The sequence below is a fragment of the Boleophthalmus pectinirostris genome, unplaced genomic scaffold (assembly GCF_026225935.1).
Source record: "Boleophthalmus pectinirostris isolate CB_2022bp ecotype Guang Dong unplaced genomic scaffold, ASM2622593v1 HiC_scaffold_2, whole genome shotgun sequence".
Lineage (NCBI taxonomy): Eukaryota > Metazoa > Chordata > Actinopteri > Gobiiformes > Gobiidae > Boleophthalmus > Boleophthalmus pectinirostris.
In genome coordinates, this window is record NW_026571152.1 from 11511361 (window position 1) to 11527001 (window position 15641).

General features: G+C 39.9%; 1 protein-coding gene and 1 pseudogene across 1 annotated transcript in view; both read right to left on the reverse strand.

Moving 5' to 3' along the window:
* Positions 1–7026, reverse strand: part of LOC110168307 (carbohydrate sulfotransferase 8-like) — a 68785-nt gene extending 61759 nt beyond the window's left edge. Inside the window, exons 1-2 of the mRNA XM_020933742.1 lie at positions 7015–7026; positions 5387–5524 (exon numbers count right to left, since the gene is read on the reverse strand). Of these exons, the coding sequence (XP_020789401.1) occupies positions 5387–5524; positions 7015–7026 (150 nt within the window). The remainder of the gene's footprint in view (positions 1–5386; positions 5525–7014) is intronic.
* Positions 5911–6028, reverse strand: LOC129409581 (5S ribosomal RNA; annotated as a pseudogene).
* Positions 7027–15641: the final 8615 nt, after the last annotated feature.

Consider the following 15641-nt stretch of genomic DNA (forward strand, 5'->3'; position numbering starts at 1 on the left):
ACAAAATGGACTCCTGTGAGCTTTTAGTCATGAACCTCCTCAAAAACATACCTGTTGTTGTGTGAGAGTTGTGTTCTGTTTCATTCAATCTAACTTTATTAGTCTGTTCACATCTCCAAAGCTCAAAATGCTCAGTTCCACCTTGTGATGTCATGAAGATGTAGTTTCCAAGTTAACAGCTCCTTTTACCTTTAATACAGTACACAGATCTGACCTGTAGCTTGGCCTTGTACTGTTTTCTGCTTTTCTCTTTGAGTTAGAAAAGGCCATACTGTTACAATTCCAGGTCAGGCAATAAAATCACCATGGAGGAAAAGTTACACAGTGCACCTTTAAGTTATGATACAGTTATTAATAGTTACAATGATTTGTTAAATTGATTAAATTTGTTTGTTAAACTTTATTAAATAAAACAGAAGGTAAATGCTTGTCATATTTTCTCTCCCTCGTTTTCCGCTGTCCTCTGTCGCCCCCTGCTGTTCACTCTCTGTTACTCTAAAACTGAACTAAACATATTTGACTTAAATTTGAGCAGTTTTGATTTATTAAAGACTTACTATATAACTTTTCTGGTAAAGGATCTGCTGGCACGTTTATGTCTCCATGTAATGTTCCACAGTATGGCATTAAACGCATCTATCTCCATGCTCTACCAGATCAGTAACTTTTAAAAGAAATTGAGCAAAAAGAGTACTTTTCTAGCAGCATACTTTTACTCCTTAAAATTTCTTGGACCACTACTCTGTACTACTGTTTGAGTAATATTATTTTAAAGTAACATTACTCTTATTGAGTACAAGTTTTGGCTACTCTAACCATCTCTGGATTTATGGAGAGACGAGCCCACTCACAGTAAGAATGTGTGTTGTTAGTGATTTTCACATGTACCAACACCTGTAATTGAAGTGTAAGATATGTACTATATGTTTAATGTTATACTGTGGAATATTTGAAGCAAAACTACAACATCTCCATGGAAATAAGCCAGTAACAGAAAAGTTCACGGTGCGTCTATAAAAGATTACACTGCAAGCTTAGTGTGACCAGACGTCCCTACTTACCTGAGACAGTCCCATTTTTGATCCCTGTGTCCCCTGTCCAATCAGATTTATAAAAAACCACTGATTTGTCCCAGTTTTATACAAGAAATGTCCCAGTTGTCCTTATTTTTGACCAATTTGATCTAAACCAGGACTAAACCAAATCTAAACCAGGACTACATCAGGTCTAACCCAGGATTTGTTTATTATTTGTTTATTTATTTCATTCATAAAGTATAAAAAGACATCGACAGTGTCACAACATCAAGCATACAAGAAATGAATGAAAAGGAGCAGAAAGAAGAGTCATCTTATGTTATCTGCCCCCTTTCCCTTTTCAAGACAATACGTCAACACCAATGGTTACTAAACATTTCAAATCAGTACATTTCAGTTCAGGCACAATTATTAAACAATTGCGAACTGAAATCTTCACTATTATGCAAAACAACCTAGTTTTCTTTTTCATACATACACAATCACATATCACAATTTTTTGACTAATCTGATCCCTGCCAACATTAAAGAGAAGCATAAATTGACATTTGTTTTGCAAAAATACAGAGATCTGCATTTGCAAATGACAATAAAGCAAAAAATGCAGCAACAGAAGTCCCTCAGATCATGACTTACATGAGAATGCACAATGTTACAGTCATCATTTTATTTCTACCAACCATCCTAACCTGGGTGAGTCAGGCTGGCACCACCTAGTGCCTCAGCTCAATTTCATTTCTCTCCAGCGACTAGGTCAGAAATCAAAATACACTAGACGGTTTGCAAGAATCCTGGAAGTGCAAATCTGGGCACCAGCCAATCAGTAAAGAGCCAGACATTCTGTATTGGCAACGATTCCTGAGATTGAGGATTTAAAGCTGGAACAAAGAGAATGTTTGGTGAAATTTATCAAGGGGAAAAACGTTATTGCCTTTCTTCCTATGGGATTTGCGAAAAGCTGAATATACCAGTTATCCCCGTTAGCGGATTATTACATATGTCATGACCAAATAGCAGCAGCGATTGGTTAAATAAAAAGTGTACCCACCTACCATCAAGCAAACGAATCCTAATGCTGCGAGGTCAGACGGTTTCCACGAAGTGAAACCGGCTGATGAATCAGGCTAAATCTGGGTGTGTCCCAGTTTAGAATTTTTTCTGCTCACCCTACGCAGTAGTTTTATTTGAATCAGTTCTTTTTACAGCTCTGCTTTTATAAAAGACTAATTCTATATAATTCTATATAATCTAATTTACAAACTCCAAAACAATTTTTTCATCAAACTATTGTAAATTAAACACGCTTTACCTGATTTGTACGGTCTTTTCAATTATTAGCATGTGCACTTCCTGATAATTAGACGTTAAAAAGCTTTATAATTACAGAACACACTACAACACTTATTTTGACCGCAAGAACTGATTATACAATATTTCTGTACTGGGAAAAGACATTTTGCTTGAATACATAAGAGTACAATCCCTGTAAAGTCCATTTTATACAATAGATATTTGTTTTTTGCAGTGACACATTTTCAATATTGTGGAGTCCATTAACTCTGCGTACAATATGGTCCCTCCCCCAGGTACAGGGAAACAGATGAGCCTCCTCCCTCATAGTGGCACTTATTGATCCAAAACAGGGACCTAATCCAGTCTAAAGCCAGTCTGAGCTACAGGGTGGTCCCATGGGAGAAGGAGAGAGAGGTGAGGAAGGGAGGAGAGAGGAGGAGGAGAGAGTATAGGGTGAGAGAGAGAAAGAGGGAGAGGTGAGAGGATGGATGAGAATGAGGATCAGGTGGGACAGGGTGGGGAGAGGGAAGGAAAAGAGAAAAGAAAGAGGGGGTGGTGGATGGAGGGTGAGGAGGAGGAGAGAAAGGAGAAGCAGGAAGAGAAGGAGGGATTAGAGAGGGAGGAGGAGGAGAGAGGGGAGGCCAGAGAAAGAAGAAAGGATAGAGAGGAGAGTAGCGACAAGGGAGAAGGGAGGAGAGGGAACAGAAAGAGGGAGGAGACAGGAGGGTGGAGGAGGAGAGAGGAGGAAGAGAGAATATAGGGTGAGAGGGAGAAAGAGAGGGAGGAAGGGAGAGGAAAGAGGAGGAAAAAGAATGAGGATGAGGTGGAAGAGGGTTGGGAGAAGAGAAAAGAGAGGGGGAGGTGGACGGAGGGGGAGGAGGAGGAGAGAGGGGAGGACAGAGAAAAAAGAAAAGAGGAGACTAGCGACAAGGCAGAAGGGAGGAGAGGAGGGAGGAACAAGAATGAGGATCAGGTGGGAGAGGGAAGAGAGAGGATGGGAGGAGAGAAAAGACGGGGAGGAAGGAGGAGGAAAGAGTATAGGGACAAGAGTAAGGAGAAGGAGGTGGAGAGGAAGGGAGGGATTGGAGAGGAGAGGATAGAGAGGAGAGAGAAGAAAAATGGGAGAGTAGAGACAAGGCAGAAGGGAGGAGAGGGAACAGAAAGAGGGAGGAGAGAGGAGGGTGGAGGAGGAGAGAGTATGGGGTGACGAACGAGGATCAAGTGGGAGAGGGTGAGGAGAGGAAAGAGAGAAAGGGGCGTGAGAGGAAGGGAGGTGAGTAAGGAGAAGGAGGTGGAGTAGGAGGGAGGGATTAGAGAGGGAGGAGGAGGAGAAAGGGGAGGACAGAGAAAGAAGAGAGGATAGACAGGAAAAGGGGAGAGTAGAGACAAGGCAGAAGGGAGGAGAGAGAACAGAAAGAGGAAGGAGAGAGCAGGGGGGAGGAGGGGAGAGGAGAAGGAGACAGTATAGGGTGAGAGGGAGAAAGAGAATGAGGATCAGGTGGGAGAGGGTGGGGAGAGGGAAGAAGGAGAGAGTATAGGGAGGAGGGAAAAGAGAAGGTGGTAAAGAGGGAAGATTAGAGAGGGGAGGACAGAGAAAGAAGAGAGCATAGAGAGGAGAGAGAAGAAAAAGAGGAGAGTAGAGACAAGGCAGAAGGGAGGAGAGGGAACAGAAAGAGGGAGGAGAGAGGAGGGGGTGGAGGAGAGAGTATAGGGTGAGAGAGAGAAAGAGAGGGAGGAAGGGAGAGGATAGAGGAGGAAAGGGAATGAGGATGAGGTGGGAGAGGGAAGATAGAAAATGGAGAGAGAGGAAGGGAGAAGAGATAAGAGAGGGGGAGGTGGATGGAGGGCGAGGAGGAGGAGAGAGTATAGGGAGGAGAGAAAAGAGAAGGAGGTGGAGAGGGCAGGAGGGGTTAGAGGGATTAGAGGAGGAGGAGAGAGGGGAGGACAGAGAAAGAAGAGAGGTGAGAGGAGAAAAAGAGGAGAGTCACGATAAGGCAGAAGGGAGGAGAGGAAACAGAAAGAGAATGGAGAGACTGATTGAGGAAGGAGGCAGAAAGAATGAGACAGAAAGAGGGTGAGGAAAGAAAAGAGGGTTCGAGGTGAACAGAGATGAAAAAGCTGAGGGAGAAAAAGAAAAGGTGAAAGAGGGAGGGAAGGAGGATAAAAGACGAAAGAGGATGGAGAGAGGGAGCGAGGAGAGAGGAGGGAAGAGTAAGAGAGATAGAGAACAAGAAGGATGAAAGAAAGACAGAGAGGTCAAAGGGTAGAGAGAAAAAGAGAAGGGAAGGAGAGAGAGGAAGAAAGAGAAAAAGAGAGAGGGTGGTAGAAAAGAGAGGATAAAGACAAAGAAGGATGGGAGAAGAGAAACAGTATGGGAAAGAGAGCTGAGGGGAGAAAGGGAGGGAGTAGAGAGGAGAAGAGAGAAAAGAGAAGAGAGAAAGGGGAAGGGAGGAGAGAGGAAAGGGGACTGAGGAGAGAACAGAGAGTCAGACAAAGAGGGTGAGGATGAGGAAAAAAAGAGAGGAAGAATAAAAGATGGGGAGAGAGGAGATCGAGTAAGAGAAAGAGAGAGAGGAAAAGGGGAGATGAGAGAAAAGAAGGGGTGTAGAGAAGGGGAGAGTTTGCCTCTTGGACGTAAGAAGGAGAGGAGAGAAGAAAAAGAAAAGAGAAAGAAATGGGGAGAGAGAGGATGAAGACGAGAGGACAGAGAGAAAGAGAGAGGGAGGGGGTAGAGAGAAAGAACGGCGATGATGGAGAGAGCAGAGGGAGGGGAGTTTGTCTCTATGGCTGTGTCCTGAGGAGATGGGTTCACATTGATCTGAAGATACTTTCCTCAGAACTGCACCGTCTTCTGTGATGGAGAATTTTGAAGTAGTAGCTGTAGTATTAGTATTAATAGAAGTAGTAGTAGTACTAGTAGTAGTAGTAGAAGTAGTAGTAATAGTAATCATTTTTGTAGTAGTCGTAGCCGCAGAAGCAGTAGTAGAAGAAATAGTAGTTGCTGTAATGTTAATTCATGAGACAGGATACGGTCTATATACAGTAACAGGCAGTACAATATGTGAGTGAGCCACCCCAAAGTCAATGAGCTTCACCTGGAGACTTGACACATGGTCCACCAACATGATATTTTCAGGTTTGAGGTCCACATGGATCAAACCCAGACCCTGCAAAAACCTGAGGGCTGTCGCTACCTGCACAGAGGAACCACAACCATGGGTTACAACTGACTCACTACAAGACACACAATGGCTTTACATATTAAGCTTAAACATGTTAATAACAAGTCATTCACTCTAACACTTTTATAATAATAATAAATGCATCAGTTTTATATAATGTTTTTTTGGACACTCAAAGACGCTTTACAGAGCATTACTCATTCACTCCATACCCAGTGCTGGTAAGCTAGTACTGTAGTCACAGCTGCCTTGGGGCAGACTGACAGAAGTGAGGCTGCCAACCTGCACCATCAGCATCTCCAACCACCACCATCACTCACACAGACCACTTTCATACTAGGCAATGAGGGTGAAGTGTCTTGCCTAAGGACACAACAACAGTTTTTTACAACTGGCGTCCCCTGTAGCACCTGATTTTCCCAGTGGTCTCCCATCCAAGCACTAACCAGGCCCAGCCCTGCTTAGCTTCTGAGATTTGATGGGATCAGGCTTTGACAAGCTGGTATGGCCACATTTATCTATTTGATTGATTGATTGATTTATCATTCACTTTACTCTGTACTGTTGATGTGAACTCCCAGAAGAGGCAGACATTGTATTTACTTCATCAAAGAGGGGGTATTACACTTCTATGGGGGACTAAATGTTAACGCATAATACATTTAGATCACCATGTTACCGTTTATTGTTTTGGAAATGCTGAAAACAACATATGAACTCTGAGTCCCTCTCTTTGCTCCTCGTTCAAAATCACTCCACCTTCAGAGTGCAATCGGTGTACTTGCTAATGAAACTACTGCACATTGCATCTGGTTTGCGAAGTTATAGTGTAATGTTTTGCATCTTGCTTTTGCATATTTATGAAAAATTGCATGTCCTCATATCCTCTGTATTTGTCACATGTGTAAAACTGACACTACAACCCACCTGGAAGAGTACAGCCCGGATTTTTCCCAGAATCAAGATTCCCCATTTGTTGCAGTAGGTCAAATAAACTGATGTCCAGTCTTTCAAACTCCAGGCAAAATGTGCCACTGAAGTGAAAGGAACTGAACCAGCGCGCTATGTTGTAGTCCTCTGAGCCGTACTCCTGAAGCATCTGCAGGACCTCTTGGTGTAGAGGAAAAGGAGTATTATCAGTACTACTAGTAGTATGACTCCAAACACTAAACTCAGCAACACAGCAACTGAATACTCGGTTACTACTGCTACTGCCACTAGATAATACTTTAAACCTTTATCTGTCTTGTTACTCAACTCTACGTACTATTACTAACTGTTACTGCTAATGCGAGTACAGAAGTCAAATGCAAGTATTTTAGTGTTTGTAAAAGTGCATTTAAGTGCTTTAAAGCGGAGGGTACCTCTCTCCCTGTGTCCCGCACACACACAAAGAAAAACACACACAGACACACAAAACACAGCGCTACCAGTACGTGCTACTCCTCTGAAAGCCAGACACAAACCGACCCAAAAGTGGAACTGAACTTGTAAGTTCTTACAGGGTTCGTCATTATCTCCGTGATGAGTCGTCATTGACGGCAGGGAGTCCTCACCTGACCGTGAGAGATTTGATTGGTTGTGTTGTTCCCGAAATTCTAAAATACGATAAACATGCTGTGGTAAAACCAATGTAAAATGTAATATAGTCGCAAGCGGCAATGATCAGCCTACTCTTCCCCGCAAAACACCTTTCCCCGCAAAAGTCACGCCCCACAAATGCAGCGCTCCCAAATGCCACACTGGCACTAACCCTAATAACTCTAAAATTAAACTTAACCCTAGTCGTAATCTTAACCATAGCCCCAACCCCACCCTTACCCCAACTCTTAACTTAACCCTGTCATTTTTCAAAATATTTGCATGTGTTTATTTAAAAAAATACTAATAGGCCCTTCGCCAGTTTCTGGTGCTCCGGCCTTAAATGAAAATGTTACTATTATAATGATATGCATCATGGTGTATTATTTAAATTAATTACTGCAATAGGAGACAAAGTTCAACATTTGAGACAGGAGCAGATACAGACAAGCAACTCAGCCAGATACAAACCAGCTTTTTAGCAAGTTCTGACATTTTTCATACTTTTGGGGCACGGTGGCTGAGTGGTTAGCGCATTGAACGCTGGTCCTACCCTGGGGTCCTTTATAAAATTATTGCCACAGCGTGAAATGATGACTCAATATTCCATTCAAAATTATTTAAACCAAATAAATGCAGACACTACCATGAATTAACAGAAAATACTACTTTTTGAACAAATATGAGGTCATTTTAAAAAAAGATACACCACAAACACACTGTAAACCCGAACATCCAAAGTAATTGAATAGATTAAGTTGTGTATACTCAAAGTTTTAGAAATAGTCCAACTAACTTAACTATGTCAAGTTTTTGTTTTGTTTTTTTAAGTAACTTAATTTTAACTAATATTTTTTGATTAAAGGGAACTATTGTGGATATAAGTGAGTGTAACTTATAATGAAGTACAACTTATTACAATTAAGTAATTAGAATGTTAAAGTCCTGTTACTTCTATTGTTTCATGTTACATTACAACATTAACTTGTAAAGTGAGTTATACATATGTTGGGCATTAAAAATTGACAAAAACTACCGTCTTTACAATCGAGACCAGGACTGGTTCAATGTAGAGAAGGTTTCAGGGCTAGTCATCTCTGTTTTGGTTCCAGAAGTCATTTTCTACTAGTTTAGTAGCATGAACTGAAAATGGCCTCTTTTGTAGTTTTAACAAATATATTTGTACATTTGATTATCACATATTGTAGAAAATATGGCATAAACATTTCATTTAATAGTTAACAAACTTTTACCAAGCCATAGTATAAAACCTTTTTCCCCAAAATAGAAAAAAAAAATACAAATTTGTCCTTACTCTGATCATATATATCTCCATGGAGAATAGTTTACACTTTTTTTATTTCCATTGAATCATGCAGCTGACTTTCCATCTTCAGAAAGTTATTATCATACTATCATTTTAAACAAACGATAAATATTTTATATTTATTAAATATTTTTTTATTTACAGTGTAACTTAAAATTACACTCTGCTACTCCGCTTGAGTTGGAGAGGTCATATTTTCCGCTTGCTTCTTGCAGCAGGTCATTTGCCGAATCTTTGACAGATAAAACAGTGGTCCGATGTAGAGCCCGATGCTTGGACACGCCAACAGAAAATACATCACCGTGCACTCCTCTGGAGTATACGCCTGTGCACCTTTAGATATGATGAACGCCAAGTACCCCACTAACACCACTAGGGGGAAGTAGGCCATCGCTGAAGGCACAATCACCATTATGACGTTAACCAGCGCTCGTTTCTTCAGCGAATCACTGCTGCTTACGCCATCTCCTGGTCCGCTCTGGCACAGCACAAATACTATCCCAGCCAAACACAATAGCATGATCAGAAACAACAGAACTATGATGACCACTAAAGACAAAGTAAATGAAAATGTTTGAAAAAAGAAAGACAAAATCGATACAAAAATTATCAAAATCCACGATACGACACACAGAATTACGCGATGTTTCCATTTTCCTAATCGTATGTACGTTATCGGGAATGCGGCAGCGATGTAGCGTTCTAAACACATGAGAGTCAAAAACAAAGGACAACCAAAAATCTTTAAAGTTCTGAAAGATTCAATGATTTTATGAAAAGTTTCTGAATTTTCGCTTAGCATGGCGTAGAATTCGATTGGCAAACACAGGCAGTACAGGACGTCGACGACGGAGATGTTGAAAGCTAACAGTTGTGATGGGGAAAAGTTGTGTCGCGATTTGAAGAGCAGCCACACGAGGGCGCTGTTGGCCAGCAGAGCCGTGATGAGGGTGAAGATTTTGAGTCCGAGCCAGAGAAATGTGCCCGATTCAATGCCACTGCAGTGGCTCATCATGTCGCTAATGCTTACGGTTATCCAGGTTAGCTCAAACAGAGAGAACAGTCCAAATGTGTGAGAGGAGTTGGAGCTGGAGTTTGTTATTGATGGAAAAGGGAGAAAAGCAGAGGATGAGAAAGAGGAGGAGGAGGAGGGGAAAGAGGAGAGAGAGGAAGAGGAGGAGGTAGAAGAGGAGAAGGAAGAAAAAGCCCTAGAGGTGGTGTTGTTGCCCATTGTAGATTGCAACCTAAAAACAAACAAAAAATTATTCATAATAATCATGCATGCATAGCACTTTTCCAGACACTCAAAGTCATTATATCATTTTGTGCATTATTCATTCATTCCACACTTTGTGGTGATAAGACTCTATTCTAGCCACAGCTGCCCTGGGACAGACTGACAGAAGTAAGGCTGCCAATCTGCACCACTGGCCCCTCGGACCAACATTCATGCACATATTTTCATACTAGGCAATGTGCTTGAAGTGTTGAAGGACACAATGACAGTTTTGGCCACTGGCGCCCCACTGTAGCCCCTGGCATTCTCAGCAGTCTTCCATCCAAGTACTAACCAGACCCAGCGCTACTTACCTTTTGAGATTTGACGAGAGCAGGCTTTGACAAGCAGGTTCTGCCAGATTTAACATCAAACATTATTATTATTAGTTATTTAGCCAGGAAAAGATTGAGATTAAAAATCTGTCTCTCTTTTTCAAGAGCCTTTTGGTCTAAACTATGTCTTAAAATTTCACAGCTCGAGCCTGAACTAAACCAGGACTACAACAGAACTAAACTTAGATTACAGTAAAACTAAACCAATACCACAACAGGTCTAAACAAACTTTCCAAACCAGGATTAAACTCGGACCCCTTGAGACTTGTGATGATCAGTTGTGCACTAACTACTCCAACTCCCCCAAAGTAAATGTCATTGTACACTTTATATAGGCCTGCCAGTATCACATTTTGCAGTATGATACAGAAGATAAATGATAATATTGAAACCAATTTATGCCCGTGACACAATAATCCTAAAGTGTGATAAACCCACTAAACCCTCTTCTAAATGTTGAATATTGTTAAAAAGCTTGAATGTATCTATAATGAGCAATGGAAGTTAATTATTCCACCCTCTGCAGCTAAAATCTTATCATAGCACAGACAAATAACAAAAAGGTCCCCAGGTGTACTCAGAAAGTACCCACAATAAATACTGGTCCCACAATCAGTCGATAGAGCAATTATCATGTCCTAACTGTGCACATCGCAAAACCTAGTTAGTGTAGCTTTTATTATTTTGAAGCAAGTCTCACATTTACATTTATAACAGTTAGACTAGAATGATACATCCAAATAACAAATATTCTTAAAAAAAATAGACAAAACGGCACTCCTTAGGTCTAGTGGTGCCCGTACCACATTTTGGGAACTGCTGCTCCAAAGACTTCCACTAGCCTTGCGCTCTAGCACAGACACCACAGAAACATTAATGGTAGTTAACATTTAAAAAGTGAAATAAAAGTAAAGGCACCTGTGTGGTTGGTGGGAGTCAGTTTTTCTCACTGGTCTGAAGCCTGTTGTTCTGCAGACCCTCCTCTCCTCTCTTTAAACTCCTCACATTTGCATTGATGTAAAGGATATTTGCTTAAGTTTAAATTTTTGTGTATATGTTTTTTACGTGAAATCAAGTTTAAACCACAATTTGAGCTAACTCAGGAATAAACAAGTACTGAGACAGTTTATATTACTCAAGATGGACTTTTGTGAGCTTTAATTTATAATGTGTTTTGTTTCATTCACACATGTTTGTGTAATCCTGCATTATCAGTCTGATCTGTTCCAAATTGTGGTGTTATGAAGTGTTGGTTTTCAGGTCAACAGCTACCTTTTTATCTTGAGTAGAGCAATTCTAGGGCTGAAATTATCCCAGTGATTCTAGCGAAGATGTGTGGTTTTAGAAACAAGGTGGAGATCACAAGGTGGACCAGAGCGTTTTCTGTTTGAGAGAAGAACTCTGCCTAAATACACAGGATTTGTGCGTTAAACATACAGTAAAACAAAACACCAGGTATGTTTTGATGAAGAAACAACAGTCTAACATAGATCAGAAAATAGCATAATATGGGCCCTTCATGCCCCTGTAGATTTGGTTTGATCCTGTTCTAGTTCTGGTTTAGTCCAGGGACAGTCCTAGTTTAGTCTCAGTGTTGATGTGGTGACTGTGTAAGTGTGAACACACCAACACACTAAAGCATGGACTAAATCAAGTTTAACCCAGGACTAAATTATGACTAAGCCATGGACTAAAGCGGGTCTATATCAGGTCCAAATTTTAAACCAGTACTTGAACAAATCTTTATACTAAGCTAGAACTTAACCAGGACCCAGGACTCAGCAGTGGCTTGACCCTATAATTTGTATTTACAGGACAACATTTGCCTGTTTTTTAAGAAAAATGTTTTTTTTGCATCTTTGAAAAACTTAACATGCAAATTCAGCCTTAGACCCACAGACCACAACCCCACATCATTTTGACTAATGCTGCCATTCAAATACATGGGCTTAGTTAATAGTATAATAATAGTTATAATCTTGACACCCATGGATACATTTTTACATTTTAAATAGCAATATTCATTTAAAACAAGTTAATGGGAGCTGATGTTGCTCTAAACATCATCGTCATCACAACAAAGTGCCGCATGCTGTCAGCAGCTTCTATGGATAGCTGCACATCACACGAGTGAGCAGCAGATTTTTTTTTCATTAGTACCAAAATGACTACACAATGCTAACAAATCCTGCATGTATGACAGATTAAGAAAATAAAATTGGAGAAGGAAGTAAGAACGTCACAGTGGGTGTGTACCGGTGGTGGTGAAAATGGGGTTAGACCCAAGCAGTGACATCTTGAATACAGGAGAGTAAAAATGACTCAAACATGCATGCATGACCCTAAATACAACTTCAAAGGGTCAGTGAGAAGGAAAACAACTATAACATGGTTAAGAGCTCTGAAAAGTCCATTTTGCAGAGTAGGTAACACATGTATGTGCATTGGCGGAATAGTACCTGTGGGAAATATTTATCAGTTTTATTTCAGTTAAGTTGCAGTTTGTAGGGGGAAAAAAGTACAAAAATACAAAAAGGAGCGCTGAGTTCTAAAACAGAATCACTCTACCAATGTCATCAACATAGAAAACAAATTACTCACAAAGGCACATTTCTGTAGCCTGATTCATCAGCCAGTTTCACTTCGTAGAAACCGTCTGACCTCGCAAAGATAGAATTCGTTCATTCGACGGTAGGTTATTTGGTCGTGACGTATGTAATGCGCCACTAACAGGGCTAACTAGTATATTAAGTTTTTCACAATTTCTGTAGTAAGAAGGGCTCTTTCCCCTTGATAAAATTCACCAAACATTCTCACATTTGTTCCAGCTTTAAATCCTGGATCTCTGGATTGTAGAGATCGAGAACACAGAATGTATGGCTCTTCACTGATTGGCTGGGGTTTTTGCAAATCGTCTATTGTATTCTGATTCCTGACCTAGTTGCTGGAGAGAAATTTAATTGAGCTGAGGCACTTGGTGGCGCCAGCCTGGCTAACATTTCTGACCATTAAATATACCACATGCAATTATTAAATACTGAAATTATATATTTGTTTAAAATGTTGTTAATGAAGTCACACAATTAATGCTTAACTACTGAAATCTGATACATGTGTTTAAAGAAACTGCTGTGTAGGTTGTCTTTTTAAGGAGATTCTGTACAGAGCAGCTGACAAGGGGACATCCTGGCTGGCACCAAACCTAAATAGATCCGGTCATTCCCATAAACGGAGAGGCTTCAGGGAGGATCCAAGGCGTGAACCTGATCAACATATCATTATGCATATTTCTGTGAATGTATATACTGGGATAAGGGACAGATGCAGGTGTTCAGACTGCCTGAAGTAAGACCTGTGTAGAATAGGCAATCAGGGATAGTGGTCTGACCCAGAGCTCTGTATTAGAATTGTATTGGATAGAGAATACATTTTGGTGATTTCAATCAGTCAATTCCAGTCATTATTTTCTACAATTGGAACACGCCAACAGTAACAATTATGAAACCACCTCTACGCATGTCACATCTGCTGCCCGTGTCCAACCAGGAAGTAAGATCTAAACTTCACCAGAATTTAACACCACACAACAAAAAAATTGACATCATTTTTAGTAAACCTTAAAATATATTAATGCTTAGTAAAGCCTGTCTAACCTGATATTTCACTCATTTTGCCAATAAAACAGGAAAATTAGAACAAATGACAAATGCACAGACTCATTTGCAGCACACCAGACAACAAAATAGACTTTATTACATATGTTACACACTTCATATTTTTATAGTTTTGTTTGCACTGTACAGAATAAATATGTAACCCACTGCATTTATCAGAGAAAGTGGACTTCAACTGACGTCATACATGTGAACTCACTGTTAGGATCACTCCAATACAATACTTGGAACATTACAGGAAAAGTAATAACATAGAGGAAGCACGTGGCCAACCATCCTGTAGAAAAGTTACATGGTGCATCTTTAAATTCAATATTTTCAGTAGCCTAAAATAAAAGCAAATAAATATAAATAGATAAATAAATAATATCTAACTATTCCTGTCATGGGAATTATCTCGACTTACTGCAGGATGTGTGTGTTAAACATGTGTGAATGAAACAAAACACAGCTCCAGATATGTTTGTGATGAGGAAACTACTGTATAAGAGATCAGAAAATTACATAATATCATTTAAACTCAAAATAAAATGATTAGTCTAATTCAAATTGTGGTTGACAAAGTACATAAAGTATTAGGGGTGTAACAATATCCAAGTCTCACGATACGATATCGTCATGATATAAACCTCACGGTACGATCTTTTTTTGCGATATCGTGGGAAAGCTCACGATATGGTGGGGAAGTTCACGATTAGGGATGTAACAATATCCAAATCTCTCGGTACGATATTTTCATGATATACATCTCACAGTATATTTATTGCGATATTTTGTGGCTAACAAAATTGTTAATATACTACTTTTTCCTCTTAAAATGTCTTGACAAGACTTAAATGTGCTTAGAAGTGTTATTTCTTCATGTAGTCTACACTGAAATGGAGCAAAGAATCATGGTCTATGTATTTCCTTCTGTCTTTTTTTAGCTATTGCTGCACCATAACTCTTAATTAATAATTCCATATAAATTGTGATGGTCCACAATATTATTGTGAGAACTTTGACGATACCATATCATGATATTTCGGTTATTGTTACATCCCTATAAAATATTATCTTTTATTCTGATTATTTCTGTTGCAATATATTGTAGTTCAAAATGCTTTATTGTGACAGGCCTAAATCTAACATCTGGACACAAAAAAAAAAAAAAATGTTTGGGTCATTTTGAACAGTTGAAGTGTACTATTTGTGAGTTTGAGTTTTTATGTTAGTCAGTATTTCAGTCCTCTGTCTCTCTCTTGTCTGTCTTCTTAAAGCCAATGTAAATTTCATGCTCTCTCCATCTGAACAAGACGCTGCATGAAACATTCAAAAAGCTCACTATTTTAAGAACTTCAATGGACTGACACACTGTAACCAAACATGGATTACATCACAGTTTCAGCATTAAAAATAAATATGTTTGTCATTTAATCTTTATTACATATTTACAGTGTGGGTTTGGGGTCAAGGAAAGTTGATTATTTTTCTCATTGTGATTATTTTGGAACAAATATATGTCTTATTTTGTGTAAAAGCTGCAAAACCTGTAGATTAGACCTCTACAAACAAGTTCTGACATGCACGGGATTCTTGTATTAGTTTAAAGTTCAGATTAATTGTATGTTTGAGCAGTTTTTGCACATTTCCTCAGGTGACAGTTTTATGGACTTAACTAATATTTAGGCTGCCACACACTTAAGGAGAATATGCCCAATTATGGCTGTAATTTTCTTCTCTCCAAGTTCGGGGAGGCGTGACCCAACTTTCTGTGAGATTTTGAAGCCGCTGTGCTTCTCAAGTGTGGTGTCAGTGTGACTCTGAGCTGCTTTGTCAGAGCGTAACCACCAACATCACCAACACTACGGCAACAACCAATAAAACAGCATCGGGGCAGAGGAGTGACGGACACAGAGGTGCAGGATACAAACTCGGGATAGAGCGAAAATAATG